A 20347-nucleotide genomic window follows, 5' to 3' on the forward strand; every position below is an offset into this window, starting at 1 on the left:
TCAACAACGTTTTCCGACACAAAACCCCACCGATTTCAGCTAAGCAACAATGGCAGATCCGAGGTGTCAGTACGCCGGTACGACCACGGGGCTGATGGTCCAATTCCTGGACTTCAGGCTGCGCGATGACGGACGTTCCATGCCCATGGTACCCCCTAGTCAGCTGTGGGAGGATACAACCTTTGACCTGCAGGACGCCATTCCTGACCCTCAGATCGCCCAGCGCGTGGAGTGGAACCGACCAGGGGTAGGTCAGATTTTTCAAATCATCTTCCCGTCCTCGTTTATCTCCTCTGATTCTTTTGTCACATTCTTTAAAAATGTTTTTAGACATTTCTAACTAGGGTATTACATGTAGTACTTTTGTTGGACCTTTGACAGCACATGAAAAAGTAAATCTTATTTAGATGTAAATATCCAACCACATTTAATCTAAGCTTAGCTTGTTGGGTGGTCCCAATTGTTTCTGTTGTACTATAAATGCCACCCCATATTTTCCGGACAAAATCTTGTTTAAACCAAAAGATTTTCCGCCTAGGCCAATGTTTGTACCATCGTTATGATGGTGACAGATCACTACCCGACATTGAGCACTTTTCGATGTTCAGTGGAATCATATTGACGAGTTATTGATTTGGACAAACAACAAGAGATCTTTTGATTCAGACAACCCAAGCATGGCGCAAAACAATCAAGCGAGTTAAAGGAGTTCTAAACGTTTAAGTCAAAGATATCACTTCAACAAAGTTTCCTGCTATGTGAATATGCTTTTGTGAATATTAGTATGGAATGACAAGCGCTCGGAAAAGCTGGGCGTGCGTCTGTCAGAGATAGCATCAACCGGAAAACGTCAGATAACATCAAAACACCACAAAGAAATTAGGCAAACGGTCATTCATAGTGGTTGATATTTGATTTGATAAGTTTTCCCTAACAAATATAATATAATCCCTGTGTTTTGTGTCTGCTTTGACAGAAGGTTAGCCTGACAGACTGACCGGAGTTTGTGAGAGCTAGAATTCTTGTTTGTAATGTACAGAAGTCCCGGTTTGGAAAATTGCTTGCGGAATCACTGCCTGTGCGGGAATCGAACGTGGTCCACCAGCTTGAGAGGAGCATGCCCTAACCACCACACCACTATGGCTCCTTAAACTGCGTGGTTATATTCTGACTATGACAACGCGATTTTTAAGTGAACTGATCAACAAGGGGTACACTATAAACAGAAGTATTCGAATTTTGAACACCCTTCCCGCAACCAGATTTGAACACAATGTAATATAATATAAGCGAAAGGTAGCACATGTTAAACACTATAGTGTTCATTTAAACTCTAGTGTTTAATATGTGCTACCTTTTTCTAGTAGAGTTATGTACTATGTCACACTGTGTTCTAAACTGGTTACAGAAAGACTGTTCAAAAGTGGAACACTTTAATTTAGAATACTGAACGGGCGAGTGTGGGTGGTGCCGTATTATAGCCGTCTTATACTGTTGTCGTCTTGTTTCAGGAAATCAGTGATCACCCTCAGCTGTTCACGGATGGCACAACACGCTTCGACATCGGGCAGGGGGAAGCCGGGACTTGCTGGCTTCTGTCCATGGTGGCCAGCATAGCTCCCCACGCCAGGCTCTTGCAAGAGGTACGGAAGGGCGTGCAAGGGTGAAGTGGCAAGCATAGCTCCTACGAGAAGTATGATAGGCTACTTCAGAAAACAAAACAGCATTGAATTACCAAGTGATTCTCATCTTCTTGTCCCAATTTGTCCAAATTGTGAAGACAGACCTGCTTTTGAGGTATGTTATCTCCATAAGGAAAATCCCTTGTCTTGATGTTTGGGCCATTACAGGTTGTTCCAGACGACGCCTACCCTGTCGGAAGCAGGGCCTACAGGGGGGATGTTCCACGCAAGCTTCTGGCGGTTCGGACAGTTGGAGGATGTGTATGTGGATGATCGTCTGCCTGTCCTCAAGGGCAGCAAACAGCTGTGGGGAGCCCATTCTGCTTCCGATCCCAACGAGTTCTGGGTCGCGCTTTTAGAAAAGGCGTTTGCAAGGTGAGAGATCATTTTGAGTGCAGCCCTAGGCAAGATCTAGGAGGGGGGAGGGGGGCGGTCCTGGGTTTCGGAAGCCCTCTTCCCCCTACCCTCCTGCCTTAACCGGCAAATGTACCTACAGACGCCCCCTGACTGGCTAGCTTCTGTACCCCTGCCTCATTTTCGAAGCCCCTCCCTCTCATACACTAGGTCCAGGCCTTCTGCCCTTAAACTTTTTAAGATTCCCGTGTTCACACTGACCTTCTACACCTCAAACGCAATGATGATCAAATATAAAGTTTTTCATTGCACTCAGAATTATCCATGTGGAAAAAGAAACAAGTCGCGTAAGGCGAAAATACAACATTTAGTCAAGCTGTCCAACTCACAAAATGAAACTGAACGCACTGCATATACTCGTAGCATCGTCAGTCCACCGCTCGTGGCAATGGCAGTGAAATTGACTAACCAGCTAGAATAGTGCGGTAGTGGTTGCGCTGAGAAGGATAGCACGCTTTTCTGTATGTCTATTCTTTTTAACTTTCTGAGCTTGTTTTTAATCGAAACATATCATATCTATATGTTTTTGGAATCAGGAACCGACAAGGAATAAGATGAAATTGTTTTTAAACCGATTTCGGAAATTTAATTGTATCATAATTTTCATATTTTTAATTTTCAGAGCTTGTTTTTTTTTTATCCGAATGTAACATATTTATATATTTTTGGATCAGAAAAAGATGAAAAATAAGATGAAATTGTTTTTGGATCGTTTTAAAAAAAAAAAATTTTAATTACAATTTTCAGATTTGTAATGACCAAACTCATCAATTAATTTCTAAGCCTCAAAGCTGAAATGCAATACCAAAGTCCGGCTTTTGTCGAAGATTACTTGGCCTAAATTTCAATCAATTTCATTGAAAAATGAGGGTGTGACAGTGCCGCCTCAACTTTTACAAAAAGCCGGATGTGACGTCATCAAAGACATTTATCGAAAAAATGAAAAACGTCTCCGTGGATATCATTCCCAGGAACTCTCATGTGAAGTTTCATGAAAATCGGTCCAGTAGATTACTCTGAATCGCTCTACACTGACACACACACACACACACACACACACACACACACACACACACACACACACACACACACACACACACACACACACACACCACGACCCTCGTCTCGATTCCCCCTCTATGTTAAAACATTTAGTCAAAACTTGACAAAATATTAAAAGGATGTTGTCTGGTAAGACGGAAATGGTTTCTAAGAGGAGTATTTTACTCAGATAGATCTACGAGATATTATGGGAATGGTCACATCGGAGAAATGGAAAAAGGGGACATCTAAATCTCATGAGCATGCCACCCTGTGTAAAAATATAAATCGTGGCAGAAGTGCATTTATTTGGTGTTTAACGTCGTTTTCAACCGTTCAAGGTTATATTGCGACGGGGAAAGAGGGGGGGGGGGGGGGGGGGGGGATGGGATAGAGCCACTTGTTAATTGTTTCTTGTTCACAAAAGCACTAATCAAAAAATTGCTCCAGGGGCTTGCAACGTACAGTACAATATATGACCTTACTGGGAGAATGCAAGTTTCCAGTACAAAGGACTTAACAGTTCTTACATACTGCTTGACTAAAATCTTTACAAAAATTGACTATATTCTATACAAGAAACACTTAACAAGGGTGGGTAAAAGGAGAAACAGAATCCGTTAGTCGCCTCTTACGACATGCTGGGGAGCATCGGGTTAATTCTTCCCCCTAACCCGCGGGGGGGAGCGCTAGCGATACGCACCCAGAACCTATCGATACATTTTTTGGGTCAATGTCCGTCCACAAGTTTGTCTGACATCACCGGTACACATCTTTTTATTTTTTTTTATTTGTGAAATACTGCTATGTACCGACACGTTTTGTAATAAAAGTGCGTTTTGTAATAAATTTATTACAAATCGTGTTCGGCTTACACAATTTTTATTACAAATCGTGTTGAACGCGTTTTGTAATAAATTTTGTGTAATCCGAACACGATTTGTAATAAATTTATTACAAAACGCACTTTTATTACAAAACGTGTCGCTACACTATAACATCTCAGAAATTAAATTCACTAGTATTGGGACCTAATGGTACGGGGACGCAATGGCACGTAATTGCATTGGGACCTAATGGTACTGGGACGCAATGGTACTGGGACCCAATGGTATTGGGACGCAATGGTACTGGGACGCAATGGTACTGGGACGTAATGGTATTGGGACGTATTGACATGTAGTTCTCGGGTGCAACGATAGTGAATTTTCAGAAAAAAAACTTCAACTTCAAAGCGACCTTACTCTAAACAAAGCAGTGACATTTGCTAGACAGCAGGAACAAGTGAATACAGCAGCAAAGAGGTCAAACAGCAAGAGTATCGCTCATCGCGGTTTTTAAGTACAAAAGACGACCAGCGGCGACTGTCAACAAACCGACAAGCACCACAGGCGCGCGAAGCACCACACGCGCATGTAGCAAGTGTGGCGGAACACACCAAAGGGGACAGTGTCCAGCACATGGAAAGAGATGCAACAAGTGTCATAAACTCTCAAATTTTGCTCCTGTGTGTAGAAACAAAAGTGTGAACAAGGTTAATTCGGCACCAGCAAACAACGTACCACAGGTGACTGAAGAGACATGTTTTGTTGATTCTGTGGACAGTGGTGAAGAACCATGGAGAGTCGATATTAACATCCTACACAGAACAGAGAACTTCAAAATAGACACCGGTGCACATGTGAACATCGTGAGCAAGCGGACCTGGAGCTTTTTGCGAAAGCCGAAACTACAGCCAAAATATGTGGGCACTCGTTACAATTTTTTGTTTGACTTACTTTCATTTTATGTAATAAAATATTGGTGGGATATAAATTGTGACAAATGTTCCATTGCAACACACGCAGGCGCACTTCTTTTGTAACCTGTCGTGGCAACAACCATGTCTGTTCGACAAAAACAAAATCTAGTTTTCTTTTCCAAAAGTCGATTGCATGAGACTTTTCAATGCTATAATTCCGTTTTGTCTTTAAATATAACTTAATTAACTTAGGTTTGCTTTTAAACACATTCAATTCATCATCAATCGTACCTACATTAACTATTATGTGCTGGGTTGTCTACAATCCAATCTTTCCATTGTTTTGGAATTGCATTCATCACAGCGTTGAATTCAAAAAAAGGTTATTGCAGGGTTTTGCTGCACAGTGACCTGTATATCTTCACATAACAGAAACTGATTTCTTTCAACATTCAACAAATCATTTATAACATTAAAACCTTTCTGGCACCATTTCACAAAATCCAACACTCTAACTTTAAACTGAATCAGTCTATTATTAAATAACAGTTGATTATCAACATCATTTCTGTCAACTTCCTCTAAACCTACTTTATTCTTAGTATCAAGATATGTCAAAAATACCTCTTTCCAAAAATCATTTTGAACTTTTTCAATTCCTTGTAATTTCTTTTGTGTACAATTAATTTTTGCCAAATGATTAAAATCTGTTAATTGTTGAATGTGCCATTTTGAGATTGCACTCCAATTTTCTCGACCTGCTTCATGCAACCGTCCAATCCAATTTAAATAAAAACACTTTCTGTATATCAAACATATTGATCATTTCAATCCACCATGCTCATATTCAGACTCCATATATTTCCTTTTTATCTTTTCAAAAGCTTTTTTTTTTTTTTTTTTTTTTTGCCATACAAATTTATATAGTTTCGTGTTTAGCTGTGTGAGAACTTGCTTTGGAAGACCAACAGACTACATAATATACACAAATGGGGGGGGGGGGGGGTCATAAACGTTTTACTAACTGTTATTTTTCCCTGTATACTGAGATCTCATTTACTCCACTGTTTAATCATGGCATCAAGACTCTCCATTTTGAATTTCCAGTTTTCCTCAATGTCTTTTGTCATTTTACAACTACTAAATTTAATCCCTAAAATTGTAATCTCCTTAACAACGTGGAAAGGCAGATTAGGTTCCGTTGGTTCTCTTCCCCATTCTCAAAGCTTTCGTTTTATTAAAGTTTAATTGTAGTCTGAGACTTTGCTAAATTGGTTCAATATGTTCATTGCCATGTTAACATCATCTCGGGTTTTTAAAAACAGGGTTGTATCATCTGCCATTTGTTTTATTTTCGTACCATCCTGATTAATCATGTTCGGTGTAATCATCCCAACTATAGGGCTGTTTCTTATTTTAATTGCCAACAATTCTACCGCCAAGACGAAAGCCAACGGCGAAAACGGGCAATCTTGTCGAATTCCACTAAATACGTTAAAACTCTCCAATAACCAACCTCCATGACCAATACAGCTTGTAGTACTCTGACATGGATTACAAGATCTTTCCGCACCAGCAGGTTTGCACATAAGTTGACCTGGGAGATCGGAAAAATCTCCACCTTAACCCACCATGCGCGTCCGAGATTCGAACCCACGACATACCGCTTTGGTGGCCGGCGTCTTTCCACCAACCAAGCCGGCCATTGTTCCCGTCTAGAGCTATATGAGCTGATCTTTGTGATAGATAACGGTTTAATTTTTGATTTCAAATGCTTTTGGGATATATGGTCATTATTCTTTAGCCTTTCTACAATGATGTCAGTAACGTTGTACAGGGAATCCTACGTTACCGTTCTCAGCAGATTGCTATTTTGCTTATTTTCCGCAAATCCTGGCAACAATTGTTGAGTTTGAGTCAATTCAAGAAGCTGTCTCACGACTTGTAGATGGTTGCGTGTTGCTGAATTTCACAATGTCAGGAGACGTGAAACCAACTGTTAAGAAAGGCTTAAAGACATACGGAATATGCAAAATATCTTACAAATGTAAAATATCGACTTTTCCATTCGTCCAACAAAATTAAACATTTCTCAACGCCTTTATCGTATTAATAAACATAGGAAAAGACACTAAATGTACTCACAAACACAAACTATGAGCGAAAATGTGTGAAAATCCCTGTTTCAATGTCCGCCATTGTGTTTTCAATATGGCGGCCAAAATATTAGTGGAGCAAGGTGACACCCCATCTGGAGATGTTCACGGACATCTATTTGAAGCATCCAGATGGGATGTCAGCTACTAACAAGCAAGGTTGACCAGGTTCACCATGTCCGACTGAAGCTACCTGATTAAGGCTGGTAAACAATACTATCAAACAAACTCAATGAATGTTAATCAACAGTTGGTAAACAATAACACATACCTTCTTCTCCTACCTCAATATAGTGTCACAGATGTGGATCAGTGGAACTTCATCAAATTAGGCTGGATGTTGAATAAGAGACTCTCATCAGCAAGTCTCACGCCACTTCTCAGTAGGTGAAGAAACTGACAAGACAGCTCCGCACTCACTCTCTTTTTGAGCCGCGATTTTCAGAAATGTGCATGTAAATGAATCAGCTGCGACCGGCCCACTTCGCGAATTAGCGAATGTGACCAAGAACGCAGCGATGGATGACAGAGACTCTCACGCCGGGGGAAGTGTTACGGCAGAAAAATCGCCGTGTGTTACGGCAGCATTCTGCAGTCCGGTGGTTAACCAGGTTTCGAGCGCGAAAGGTGTGTAACTTCCAAACTTATAATTACTGTGTCGTAATTATCGAAGCCAGCAAAGATGACTTGTTCTCAGCGGATTCATGATTGCATGAGGATTAACATGTTATCGGTTTGATTTTTGAGGCTTCTGTTTTAGATTTATGACAGCGTCATATTTGTTGATACAGGCCTGAAAGTGGCGAGTATTTTACTCGCCATGGCGAGTAGAAACATGTAACTGGCGAGTAGAAATGTTCATCTACTCGCCAAATGCGAGTAAAGTTGCTGAAACAAATTGTTGGTTTGGCTAGTAAAGTTTGCTCTCTGGCTAGTACATTTTCAGAATCACTAGCCAAAGGCGAGTACACCATTTGTTGGACTTTCAGGGCTGTGATATTGTTCGATTTGGGATTTTTTTTTTAAATGGTGGAGATTGCAAGAGGCTTAAAGCAACAAAGGCCATTTGATCAGGTAGTGGGATGTATTAATTATAACTGAAATAAATCAATAGTAGTACGTGTCCCAACATGTAAGTGTGTTTGTGTCATCGGCTGAGGAAAAGAGCATGTGTATTTTGTAGACCTGTACGCGTCGCTGTGCTAGCAGTTACGGCCGCCAACAGTGCATTGATACGGCCGGCCCGCTTCTCTACTACTGCCGCTGACTTTTACGTGTACAGCAGCCGGCACTCATTTTATTCGTTCAATAATGGTATTGCCAACGTTTGCAAATAAATATGAACGGGTTTCACTACACATCGGTTGTGCACCGTCGTGTTATCAGGACTTTTGATTCCCTGCCCTCTTTTATTTAATAGCGCATTTCGTCACAGTTTCTAAACTTGACTACTGCAACTCTCTTCTCTCTGGCTGTCCTCTGTACCTCCTGCATAAACTACAAAAAGTCCAAAACTCGGCAGCACGCCTCATTCTGAAAGCACGAAAACGAGATCACGCAACACCACTTCTTCACTGACACACTGCATGCACTGGTTACCTATTCAAGCCCGCATTGACTACAAACTGTCCACCCTCTGCTTTAACTTCTTTTCTGGCTCGTCTCCTGCTTACTTCTCTGAACTCCTCACCGTCTATTCTCCAGCAAGACAACTCCGTGCCTCCTCTGACTGTCGCATCCTCACCATTCCACACACCAAAACCAAAACATACGGACAACGCACTTTTACTTTCTGCGCACCCACACAATGGAATTCTCTCCCCTTTCACATCCGCCACTCTCAGTCACCCCAAGCATTCAAACGAGCACTTAAAACGCACCTCTTCAAGAAAATAATACAACCCCTGATTTTGTTTTCTGTCCATCAGTAGGCTACATGTAGTGTATTTGTTGTTTTAGTGATAAATGTGATAATGTATATAAACATCTAGGGCGGTTTTCAGTATTGTTGATAACATGTTCTGTTTGATTGAGGGTATTCAGCTGGTATTTCCTTGTTTTCACTACCTATTTTATTCTTATTATTATTATATCTTGAGTTTTTCTACTTTCAATTAAAGCGTGCACACAGTTTCACCTGGCATGCACATGACAAGATCAAATGTCAATTTTCAATAACAGTCGCATCTATACTGAAGCAAGTTGTCGTCCTTTGCATTTTCATGCACCTGGAGGGTGTCCTTTCTTTTGAAGTATTTGTTTCACATTGGACATTGGTTTCTTCGGGCTTTCTCGTTTCTGTCACCAGAGGTGTAACCTTTGATGTGTCTGGTCAATGAATATCTTGACGCGTACTTCGCCCTGCATGTACCGCACGAAAATGGCATGATGTTGAAATGTTTGAAGTCCAGATGAGATTCAAAGTTTATTTTCTTCATGAAGCTCTTTTTGCAAATGTTGCACTTGTATGTGGGTAGGCTCGTTTGGTGCTTCTGTGCTTTGTGGGCGTTGAGTCCATGACTAGAGTTCAAAATAAACCCACACTCTGAAAATACAAATCCTGTTGTTGGTGCCTTCAGAGGCGTAGAAGTTCGAAGTGGGGCTTTATGTGGGGGGGGGGGGGGGGGGGCACTTGAGTGGATAATGCAGCGCTCACCACCTCCATTTCTCCACTGATGTCCAGAAAACTCGAAAACTCTTATGCACTTATTTCTGCCATGCTCCGGAACGTAACAGTATAAGAATATAAGATGTTTTTCATGATTTTAATGGATACTAATATCGTCACACTGGGCTCTGGTGTCAGTTGTCACAATAAATCAACACCAGTGACGAACTTACCTTTCACACACCATTCACAACAACAGTTAATTTGGCGGGAAGCTACCGTCAAGATTTATGACGTTTCTAAACTATGTTTCCAAAAAGCGAGGCGATGGCGGCGCGGCGGTGTTTCGATAAAAATCGGCACGGCATGTGTATTGTTTTTGGGGGCCCCGGTTAGCTCCGGTGGTAAAGCATTGGACTTGTGATCATAGGGTCGCGGGTTCGAACCCGGGGCGGGATGGACACGAGTCATTTTTATGTACAGACCCCGGAGACGGTATCCATGTCCCAACCCCGTGTCACCACGGTGGCACGTAAAATATCTCGGTCATTCTGTCATAAGCGCACATGGCTCATACCACTTAAACACGCATACACTTGTGTATCTCATCTAAAGTCGGGGTTAAAAAAAAACCGGGAACATGCCCCCAACTAATTTCTTTTGGATTGTTTTTTTTCTTGGTTGATTTCTTGAAATCAATCGGTCAAAAACTCACACAACCTTCTTAATGTAAGGTCAGTTATATCTGAAGCTATGACAAGCTGGTGACAAAAGTGAAAAGATTGCTTCTACTATTTCGATCGGATTTGCCCTTTTCGTCGCCCTCGCGTTGCTATATTGAAACATACAGCTTAGTCTGTAACTTTTTTTCTGATTGACTTCAAACTCGTTAGCTGATATTCTCGGCCAACACGGACTAAATACCACCAAGACTGTGGACGCGAATCACTGAGTCGGCAAAAGGGCGCTAATTCAAGACTTGCAGTACACCGTAAATCAGCATCATTAAAGTATATGAAATGCTCCTTAACAAAATGAACACAAGCTAAACCACGTGGATAGTGTATTTTATCCTTTCTGATTTTCTTGTTTCACACTCGGAAAGAGCAACATATTCAATTTTTTGCTGAGACAAAAAACCCGAGCAATGACACTACCCTTTTGATTGTGTTTTTTCTCCACAGAACTGTGTAAACCGGAGGGAATAGCCACAGGTAATATTAGCGGCTACCATGTACCCTGCTCTTTGGCAAGTTGTAAATTAAGAGATTTTGAACACGTTCATATGAGGTCGGTCCAGATCTCAGCTGTGGCAGAATTTTAATCCAAGTTGAGGAATGAAAAACACGTCGTGTAACGTAAAACCAATACCTTTTTGTAAATTTTTAGGCCTTTCAAAATGCAATTGAATACACAGGATTTTCCCCCCACAGACTCTGTTAGTCATTAACTGGTCGAAATTCTTCGACTGATACAGAGATAATTCAGTTATACCATTGGATGACTCTCTATCTTGCATAACTTCTCGCAATCATGGGATTTTGCCGGCCAAAATTGGTTAACCACGTTTACGCAATCCATGAAGACCGACACCTATTTATACGAAATCTTTCATTCATGTTTCACGAGAAAGACATTGTAAACACTGAGATAAGCTGCAGAAGCTTGAAGAACGTAGTCCGGGCCAGTCATTTGAGCACAATGGTTAATGGTAAAAGAAAATTGCGACAAACTGGCCTGCCCAGTTCGATTTTCAGCGCCTGTTATTGACAATTGACATTTGATCTTGTCATGTGCATGCCAGGTGAAACTATGTGCACGCTTAATTGGAAGTAGAAAAACTAAAATATAAATTATAAACTGTGACGAATGCGATATTAAATAAAAGTGGGCAGGGAATCAAAATTCCTGATAACACGACGGTGCACAACCGATGTCTAGTGAAACCCGTTCATATTTATTTGCAAACTGTCATAAACTTTGGCAATGACATTAATCAGATTATCAAACGAATAAAATGAGTGCCGGCTACTGTACACGAAACAGTCAGCGGCCGTATTAGTGCACTGTTGGCGGCCGTAACTGCTAGCACAGCGACGCGTACCTACAAAATACACATGCTCTTTTCCTTAGCCGATGACACAAACACACCTGCATATTGGGACACTGCTATTGATGCATTTCAGTTATAATACATCACATTACTTGATCATATGACCTTTGTTGCTTCAAGCCACCATTTAAAAAAAATCCCCAAATCGAACAGTATCAACAAATACGACGCTGTCACAAATCTAAAACAGAAGCCTCAAAAATCAAACCGATAACATGTTAATCCTCATGCAATCATGAATCCGCGGAGAACAAATCAATTTTGCTGGCTTCGGTAAGTAGGCTACGACACAGTAATTATTAATTTGGAAGTTACACACCTTTCGCGCTCGAAACCTGGTTGACTACCGGACTGCAGAATCTGCCGTAACACACGGCGATTTTTCTGCCGTAACACTTCCCCCGGCGTGAAGTTATGACAAAAAACGACAAACTAGACTCGAATGCACGAACTGCCGTCTACAATGACTCACTCTGACAGAGCAGGTGCTTTTTCTTATCGTACAAACATTATGCTGCGATTGGAATTCCCACTCGTTCTTATTTTAGGCTACGAAGAAAAAGGCCTATTTTCTGTTTCGAAATCCGTGTAAGAACACGTAACGCTAGTCAAGTGTTAGTGCAGCGGGATATTACTTTAAATGCTAAAATAAGGTTACTTGCTGAGACGTGTGGTTAGTTATAAAAAAAAATGACAGAAAAAAAGGTTCTGCATTTACAACTACGCACGTACAAGGTAGCTCGACACAGCCGCAGGCCCCTGACCCCATTACAGAAAACAAGTAATAAGTTACCTCGCCAAGATGTGTGGTTCATTCGGATGGAGACAATACATAATACAAAATATACATCTTTGTGATAACACAGGCACCTGACTTAAATCAGTTCAAGTTTCTTTTTTTCTGTAAACAGAAAGATCACACCAAAAAGGTAATAGTGATAAGCAGGTTGAGTTGTGGTTGTTTATGACAAGAAAACGAAGAGGACGGGGAAAAACCCCAGAAAATAAAAAGAAAAGAACAAAAGAAAATGAATGCATGTATTTGGCAACTCAATAGGGCCACAGGTAGCCTACCTGCTTAAGATCAGATTTCCTTTCTCTCTCAACATCTCAACGGCTTCCTACTAACTCAGTTGCGGATGTTGCTTCTGTTACAGTGCGTTTCTAAATATTTAGGAATTAAACAAATTAATGTCCGTATTAGGAACAAGGAAAATTGTAATTCAATCAAGTTGGCGTTTTGATATGAAACAGATCCTGTGATTGGTCAGAATGCCCCAACTCATTATAAATTACCATAAAAAAAGAAGGGAAAATGTATGTACAAGAAAAAAAAACCAGGAGCAGAGTGATAAGATAGGAATACGGAAACATATTTCTTGGGACTTGACCCTTGCAGGTAGGTGGACTGAAAGTAGTATGCGAAAAGAACCGAACCAATTCTGTCTGTTTACAACCGCATGAAAGCAGGAAAGAGATCGTCGTCAGATTGAATTACAATAACATTAACATGCTTCCATTTGAAACTTCTCGGTCTTCATCGTGGAATGAAATGTTCGATTTTTTTGGTGGTTTTTTTTCTCAGATAAAGCTTGGTATGATTTCCAAAATAAAACTAAAGATCCAACTCTGCTTTGTAAGCAGCCATGAATGCTGTTCCCGCTACACGTTGCGTGAAAGGAAAACAGGCCAAGATTAAGGGGTAGTTTATACCTGCGCAGAGTCAGTGGCACAGACGACGCACTGCAGATTATTGAGGTAATTCTTTTTTTCCCCAACCCGTTTTTTCACACGTTGCGTGAAAAGAAAACAGGCCAAGTACTCGTCATAATCCCTATCGCAGCATCAATAATCTGTAAATTTCGCATGTGAAATCGGGTGTCTGTCTTTTCAATACACCTTTTTGTGTGACCACAGGAGTGGGGAGTGGGAGGGCGTGTCCACCGGTGAGGTGCCACGTGCAGTGAAGGATGAAGGGGAGTTCTGGATTTGCTTGGATGACTTCATGATCTACTTCAATGAACCCACCGTCTGCTCTCTCACCCCTGACTTTGACCAAGACGGCGTGTCGGACTCCCAGAGTAGGCTAATCTTCTATGGGTCGTTTACGGTTGCACTTGCAAGAACTCATCAAGACACATATTGGCGCTGCCGCATTAACCGAGACTCAAGGACAAGCATGGACAAAGACAGACAGATAGACCGACAGACCGACGGACAGACGGACAGACAGACAGATACTCGCATACATACACCACCACACCACACCACACCACACCACACAGGGCCGGACTACCGGGGGGGTTATGGGGGTTGCGCAACCCCCCCCCCCCCCCCCTAGCCTAAACATGTACCTTACTTATTTAATTATTTTTTTATTATTGCTTATTTTATGCCGTTTCATGCAAGGAGCGACCATTTTCCTATCTCAGAATATGACCTACCCATCAGCTTCAGGGGGCCTCGCCCCCTGACCCCCACAACCAGGAGGGGGGGGGGTGGGTTCTAGGGTTTCCGGACCCCCCTCCCCCCGCCCCCCCAGCCAAAAAATAAAAATATTGAATGAGGTATGCATTTCTTTATTTTACATTGAGTTTCAATTTTTGGGGTATTAATCAGTGACAAAATCTGCTGCCTGAAACTGGTAATGATCATCCTCAGAATGCACCAGATTGCGCCATTTTGCATCCTTTTTTTCAAAATTTTCCGGGGGGGCATGCCCCCGGACCCCCCTAGCAAGCTAGGCGCTTCGCGCCGTCGGCTCGGCGCTTCGCGCCTTCACACCCATATCTTCACAATATACTTTTGAAAAAAACCAGTCATAAAATGAACTGATCCGCCCCTGCCGCCAGGGGGGACATCCCCCTGGGCCACCACTGGCAACCCCTCCCCCCCCTCCTCTTCGCCTAGTCCGGCCCTGCCACACCACACCACACAAAACACACACACACACGCACACACGCACGCGCACACACAAATACTCTCTCCCTTTCTCTCTCTCTCTCCCATCCACTTTCAGTGTTCATTTGAAAGGAACCTGTGAAAATTATGTTTTACCAGATTTTGTGACCAACGTTTACGGAGAGTGGAGAGGAGAGACCGCTGCAGGGTTTCAGAACAAACTGAAGAATCCTCGCTTAAAGTTCACTGTGCCACAGTGAGGTAACAACGCTCACATATAATTTTTTTGGCGAAATGGGGCAATCGGTTTGCTCTCTAGTCTTGAAACCCTCTTTCTACAGTAATCAACAAGGTGCGTAAAGCGATATCAAAACATTTAGTCAATCTGCCGACCTAAAAGATTAAACTATGCACACTTGGTCAAAAATACCCGAGTTCTTATAAACAAAGGGAAGTAATAAGTAATACGAATTAGTAATTTAAAGGAAAAGTCCAAGGTTTTTAAATATCCCCAAAAACTTGAAAATCGAATGCCAAATGTTACAAACATCTCTGGAAAAATATTTTAAAAATTGAAAAAAAATTGTTGTTGATGTAGTTGAAGATTTAGTGTTGCGAGGCTAACCAAGACAAGTCGCCTGGGGTCAAGTAGTGGTCACGTGGTTTTCGGTGCACTGTGACGTCGGTGCACTGTGACGTCACAAGTTATTGTGTTGATTCTACCACAAGTACCAGCTTGATTTTCACGCAGAAAAGTCACCACTGTATGCCCGAAAAGAATGCCTCGGTGGAGAGCAGCCGAAAACTGCAACAACTCGTCAATGTCCCCAGGCATTTCATAGCACACTTTCCCTCATAAAACTCTGAGTCTCTTGTGGAAATGGAAGAGATGTGTGCAGCACAAGCGTGCAGATTTCAAAGTGTCGGGCACTTTCTGGACACAGATTTCGCCATTTTTCTGCAGCACAAAAGTTAGCGTTTCAACCCTGAAACAAATGTTTTGACCCCTGGCAGTGTCTTCCCTTCATAAAAGTCCAGAGAGGGCAGTATTACGACGAGCCATCGAAACTCCGAGGCGACATACGAACAGCGGATTATCTCACAAGAAGGAATGCGTTGAAGGTCAGAGTACATGCTTTTATTTTCATGCATACGTAAACATTGTTTTGCTGCGCAGCGAATACGAATTGGTGCAGAACAGTGTGTCTGGGTCCAGCTGATATTCGCTGGAGTACAGATGCGCCACAGGCTAGATCTACAGAGTTACAGAACGGTCTGAGCTGAGCTAAGAGTAAAAAGTAGTCAGGGTTGTGGACACGTAAGACAATGCGTGTGTCACGTTATCTATTCTATTCAGTCGCAAACTATCCCCTGATATCAATTCATGAAATTGGCAGCGTTTGCTGGAATCATGGTTTAATGCTATTTTTACCAGATCTAAACTTTTGGTGGATGTGCAACCGGTAAGGTAAACAGACACCTGCATGCTAGAGACAAGAAGATTACGAATTGTGCAGGGAATTAATCTTTCTGCATTGACTGAGAGACGCAAAACCAGTCTAATTGCTACAACATGGATACACATCCAGACGACTTCCAGAGGGTGTCTAAATGTTCAGTGTACTGTATAGATCAGAAGCATACTTTCGAATTGATTTATACTCACACTCATTTTCTCTCTTCTTTTACTTCCAGACCTTTCATCATCACTCACGGCCACTGGTCAGAACAGGTCACTAGACACTGACACCGTGACCATTCCAGATTTCCCGATTCTCCGTGATCACAACGCAACTGTTCACCAGTCCTGTTCTTACCGTCCAGAATCACCACAGGAGAAAACCAACGTGCCATTCATCGTAAGATTTTTGTTTTGTTTTGAAAATTAGTGCCTTATTGAATATTCTAGCTTTGCAAAAAAACGAGAAAGTGTCTTTGACAGATACCATCCAAATAATACATTATGAAAACAAGTACAAGTTCATTTCTACTCATGTTAATCGTTTATGCTTTCTGTGCTGAGCGACATATGGATTGAATTTCTTTCGTAACTCACCTCCCGTCAACATGCAAAACTCCTCCGAAAGCGGCGTATGGCTGCCTTAATGGCGGGGTAAAAACGGTCATACACGTAAAATTCCACTCGTGCAAAAAACACGAGTGTACGTGGGAGTTTCAGCCCACGAACGCAGAAGAAGAAGAAGAACATGCAAAACTATATCTGGCGAAGTAGTTTCAAATAAAGTTAGTATGCTTCCGAATAAAAAATATAAACAAGTCGCGTAAGGCGAAATTACTACATTTAGTCAAGCTGTGGAACTCACAGAATGAAACTGAACGTAGTCCGCCGCTAGTGCAAAAGGCAGTGAAAGTGACGAGCCTGTTTGGCGCGGTAGCGATTGCGCTGTGCTTCATAGCACGCTTTACTGTACCTCTCTTCGTTTTAACTTTCTGAGCGTGTTTTTAATCCAAACATATCATATCTATATATATGTTTTTGGAATCAGGAACCGACAAGAAATAAGATGAAATAGTTTTTAAAACGATTTCGGAAATTTAATTTTGATCATAATTTTTATATTTTTAATTTTCAGAGCTTGTTTTTAATCCAAATATAACATATGTACATGTTTTTGGAATCAGAAAATGACGAAGAATAAGATGACATTGTTTTTGGATCGTTTAATAAAAATATAATTTTAATTACAAGTTTCCGATTTTTAATGACCAAACTCACTCATTAGTCTTTAAGCCACCAAACTGAAATGCAATACCAAACCCCGGGCTTCGTCGAAGATTGCTTTGCCAAAATTTCAATCAATTTGATTGAAAAATGAGGGTGTGACAGTGCCGCCTCAACTTTTACAAAAAGCCGGATATGACGTCATCAAAGGTATTTATCGAAAATCTGAAAAAAAACGTCCGGGGATATCATACCCAGGAACTCTCATGTCAAATTTCATAAAGATCGGCCCAGTAGTTTAGTCTGAATCGCTCTACACACACACACACAGACAGACAGACAGACAGACACACATACACCACGACCCTCGTCTCGATTCCCCCCTCTATGTTAAAACATTTAGTCAAAACTTGACTAAATGTAAAAAGGGTATTTTCTGAAATTTTTAATTATAGACCAAAACAAAACATTCACGAGTATGTTGCTGACCTGATGGTCTTTATGGTAGACAGCAAGAGTTGCATGTTCAAGAAGTTTAAGCAGTACATTTGAAAGAGCAAGGTAATTTAAGGTGGTATAATGTTAATGGTAGGTTCCACTGTAAGGCGACATGGAGGGTATCTTTGACGGACTCATTCAACATTCATACCCATGCACATCACCTCAAACACATAAGCTTTGTTCTCGAGTCAAATTTATTGGCTTCATAAATATTGTGAATTTGTGTCCGTTTGCAGATTGTCTTATCTATGAATTTTTTCGAAAATATCTTGCGATCTACGTACGCATAATGTAACACGTGAAGAAGAACATAAAAAGTTCTTCAAAAGGAATCTAATTTGCATTTCAACCCATTTGCCTTCCTTACTGTTAATTTTTTCTTCATAAAGACTACTTGAAATAAACAAAATGTTTAACCATTTCAAGGCCTCTGAACACGTTTTAAAAAAATGCAGGTCTTTGCTCACTATATCAGATCTGCCAAGGCTCAGTTTACACAGGAAAAATCATCTGTCGACTTGAACACATTCCAATAATCAACAGCCTCACTGCTTCTTGGAGCTGGATTTTGTGTGTGGAATGAATTACACATGTGGCGTTTTAGAATATAATTCATAGAAGATGTACATTCGTGCAGAAAGGCTTTAATTTAATAATTAGGTCTTCGTGATGTTCTCTTAAAATAACTAACATGTGTTCCCTTTACCGGGCCTCTGAACCAGTTTTGTGAATATGCAAGTTAAACTCGTGCTTTTTCTGTGTTATCAGTGTATTTCTCATCCAGGCATGGATGCCTCCTCTTAAATGGACAGCCCTTCCCGTGTAAACAATTGGGTTCAAAATCTCAAATCTTACCAGGCTTTTACATGGGATATGGCCATCCTTCCGTTTTGAAAAATACTATAACTGAACACTCTGTATGGGTACTCTCTTTGCGAATTTAGAATTGTATGAATTAATTTCTTTAACACCACACGTGTAAAACATTCCCTAAGAAAATACAGCTCCAAAAACCAGTCAGGATGTTTATTCCTGGTATATGTTCAAGTCAAGAGATTTTTTTTTCGATGTAAAAGTCTTCGCAGATCTGTGTAGTGAGCAATCCTGTTTTGAAAAAGGACGTGCCTGTATAGACGGTTTGATTGTTGAGATACCTGGTGGCAATGACCGCACGGGTGGCAAGAGGTAGTAATGCACAGATGACAACAAACCGACCTGCATTTAAAAAAAAAGTTAGGAAGCTTTGATAGGGGGAAACATTTTGTTAATTTCCAGAATCTTTATGAAGAAATAATGAACGAGAAGAAAGTCTGGCCTTGAAGTAAATGCAAATTAAACTATGTATACTTTTGACAAACTTTTTCTGTTCTTATTCACATGTTAAAATGTGTGCAGAGATCGTTAGTTACTTCCAAACAACCATGTTTCAGGCAACAGGCAAACGGACAATACTGGACACAGGCTATGCTGACCGGCTCATGGACTGACTACCTGATGCAGGAGTAGACCAACAGTGGAAAAAGTCTGGAACAAAATGTTGCAGAATGTGAACCATGTACCGGACCACGTGACAACCCAGTATCATCTTCAAACCATGCAGGAATCTGTTCAACACAGTCACACGATTTGTAAAAGTATATTTCAGCCTTCTGTAGCTCAGGGAGTTTGAACCCCACTCTTCATCCGTTTGGGAAAGTATTTCTGATTGTTTTGACTGCACAGGTTGGTAATGGTACTCTGATGCTTCTGCCGAGAAACCCCGGCTCCCTAGCGCACCAGCTGCCTGTTATGGGTAAGCGACGTGCGTGTATTTCCTGCAAACCAAGACAGAATAAAACAGCAGCTTAGTTTGAGCTTTTAAGACATTCGTACCAGAGAAAACGTGTACGTGTTTGTTTGGAGAGGGTGGATAGAATCATAAGACACACTGTGTCTATGTGACGTAGAGCAGGTTTTCAAATTCATGCTGAAGCACTGTGTGATCGCTATTTTTTGGGGCATATATCTTACCTTGATTTCAGATAGACTGGGAACCGAAATGAGGATGTTTACATGAATAAACTATGCTGATATACATGTATGTGTTTAGAAATAAAGAATAGTTTTAATGATATATGATGGTGTGGTTTTTTTTAACCCAATGTGATATTTTCGTATTTGAAAACAAATTGTACACTCTGTTGTCAATTTTACTTTCAGATAAATAAATCTATCATTATGGAAATCATCTGTTTGTGTTGTGTTACTTACCCATTTTGATCAATGTTGAGTCGTCCATATTCCTGTGTGTACGGATAGTATGCAGTTTGAAGGTAGTAGATGTCCGAGCAAACATAGGAGGATGATTGTGCTGTTAGGCTGTCTATCTCCTCATCCAGGTTTTCCAGATATTTGAATTTCGTTCCCTCTTGGAGTTTCTGCACTGAAACCTGATAAGCAAAATACACGTATCACTCTGTGATCATGGCAACATGTATCATCTGTATGCCTCGTTCAAAAATTACCTT

General features: G+C 41.1%; 3 protein-coding genes and 1 long non-coding RNA gene across 6 annotated transcripts in view; 2 read left to right on the forward strand and 2 right to left on the reverse strand.

Annotated features, from left to right (window-relative positions):
* The window catches only part of LOC138967034 (calpain-9-like), a 49662-nt gene extending 42070 nt beyond the window's left edge, over positions 1-7592 (reverse strand). The window contains exon 1 of one of the 3 annotated variants that reach the window (XM_070339492.1): positions 7319-7592. The gene's annotated coding sequence lies outside the window, so the exon portion shown is untranslated. Of the gene's footprint in view, positions 1-7023; positions 7068-7305 lie in introns of those variants that run through there. The other 2 variants (XM_070339490.1, XM_070339494.1) reach the window with 2 other exon arrangements.
* On the forward strand, positions 1-14916 carry LOC138967750 (calpain-like). Its single transcript, XM_070340406.1, has 5 exons — positions 1-247; positions 1512-1663; positions 1851-2057; positions 13673-13836; positions 14816-14916. The coding sequence occupies exons 1-5, from the start codon at positions 50-52 to the stop codon at positions 14914-14916; spliced, it is 822 nt and encodes a 273-aa protein (XP_070196507.1). The 5' UTR covers positions 1-49.
* Positions 13671-20347, forward strand: part of LOC138967025 (calpain-10-like) — a 26945-nt gene continuing 20268 nt past the window's right edge. Inside the window, exons 1-2 of the mRNA XM_070339482.1 lie at positions 13671-13836; positions 14816-14917. The gene's annotated coding sequence lies outside the window, so the exon portion shown is untranslated. The remainder of the gene's footprint in view (positions 13837-14815; positions 14918-20347) is intronic.
* Positions 18015-20347, reverse strand: part of LOC138967026 (uncharacterized) — a 3787-nt gene continuing 1454 nt past the window's right edge. The window contains exons 2-3 of the long non-coding RNA XR_011455820.1: positions 20091-20269; positions 18015-19654 (exon numbers count right to left, since the gene is read on the reverse strand). This is a non-coding gene — a long non-coding RNA (uncharacterized lncRNA). The remainder of the gene's footprint in view (positions 19655-20090; positions 20270-20347) is intronic.

This window comes from Littorina saxatilis, linkage group LG5 (genome assembly GCF_037325665.1).
Source record: "Littorina saxatilis isolate snail1 linkage group LG5, US_GU_Lsax_2.0, whole genome shotgun sequence".
Classification (NCBI taxonomy): domain Eukaryota; kingdom Metazoa; phylum Mollusca; class Gastropoda; order Littorinimorpha; family Littorinidae; genus Littorina; species Littorina saxatilis.

Bases quoted from the DNA above. Each gene is read 5' to 3' on its own strand.
- LOC138967750 (XM_070340406.1), top strand. From the start codon at position 50: ATGGCAGATCCGAGGTGTCAGTACGCCGGTACGACCACGGGGCTGATG. The intron at 1,664-1,850 runs GTGAAGTGGCAA...GGGCCATTACAG, and splicing joins GTACGGAAGGGCGTGCAAGG to GTTGTTCCAGACGACGCCTA. The intron at 13,837-14,815 runs GTAGGCTAATCT...ATGTTTTACCAG, and splicing joins CGGCGTGTCGGACTCCCAGA to ATTTTGTGACCAACGTTTAC.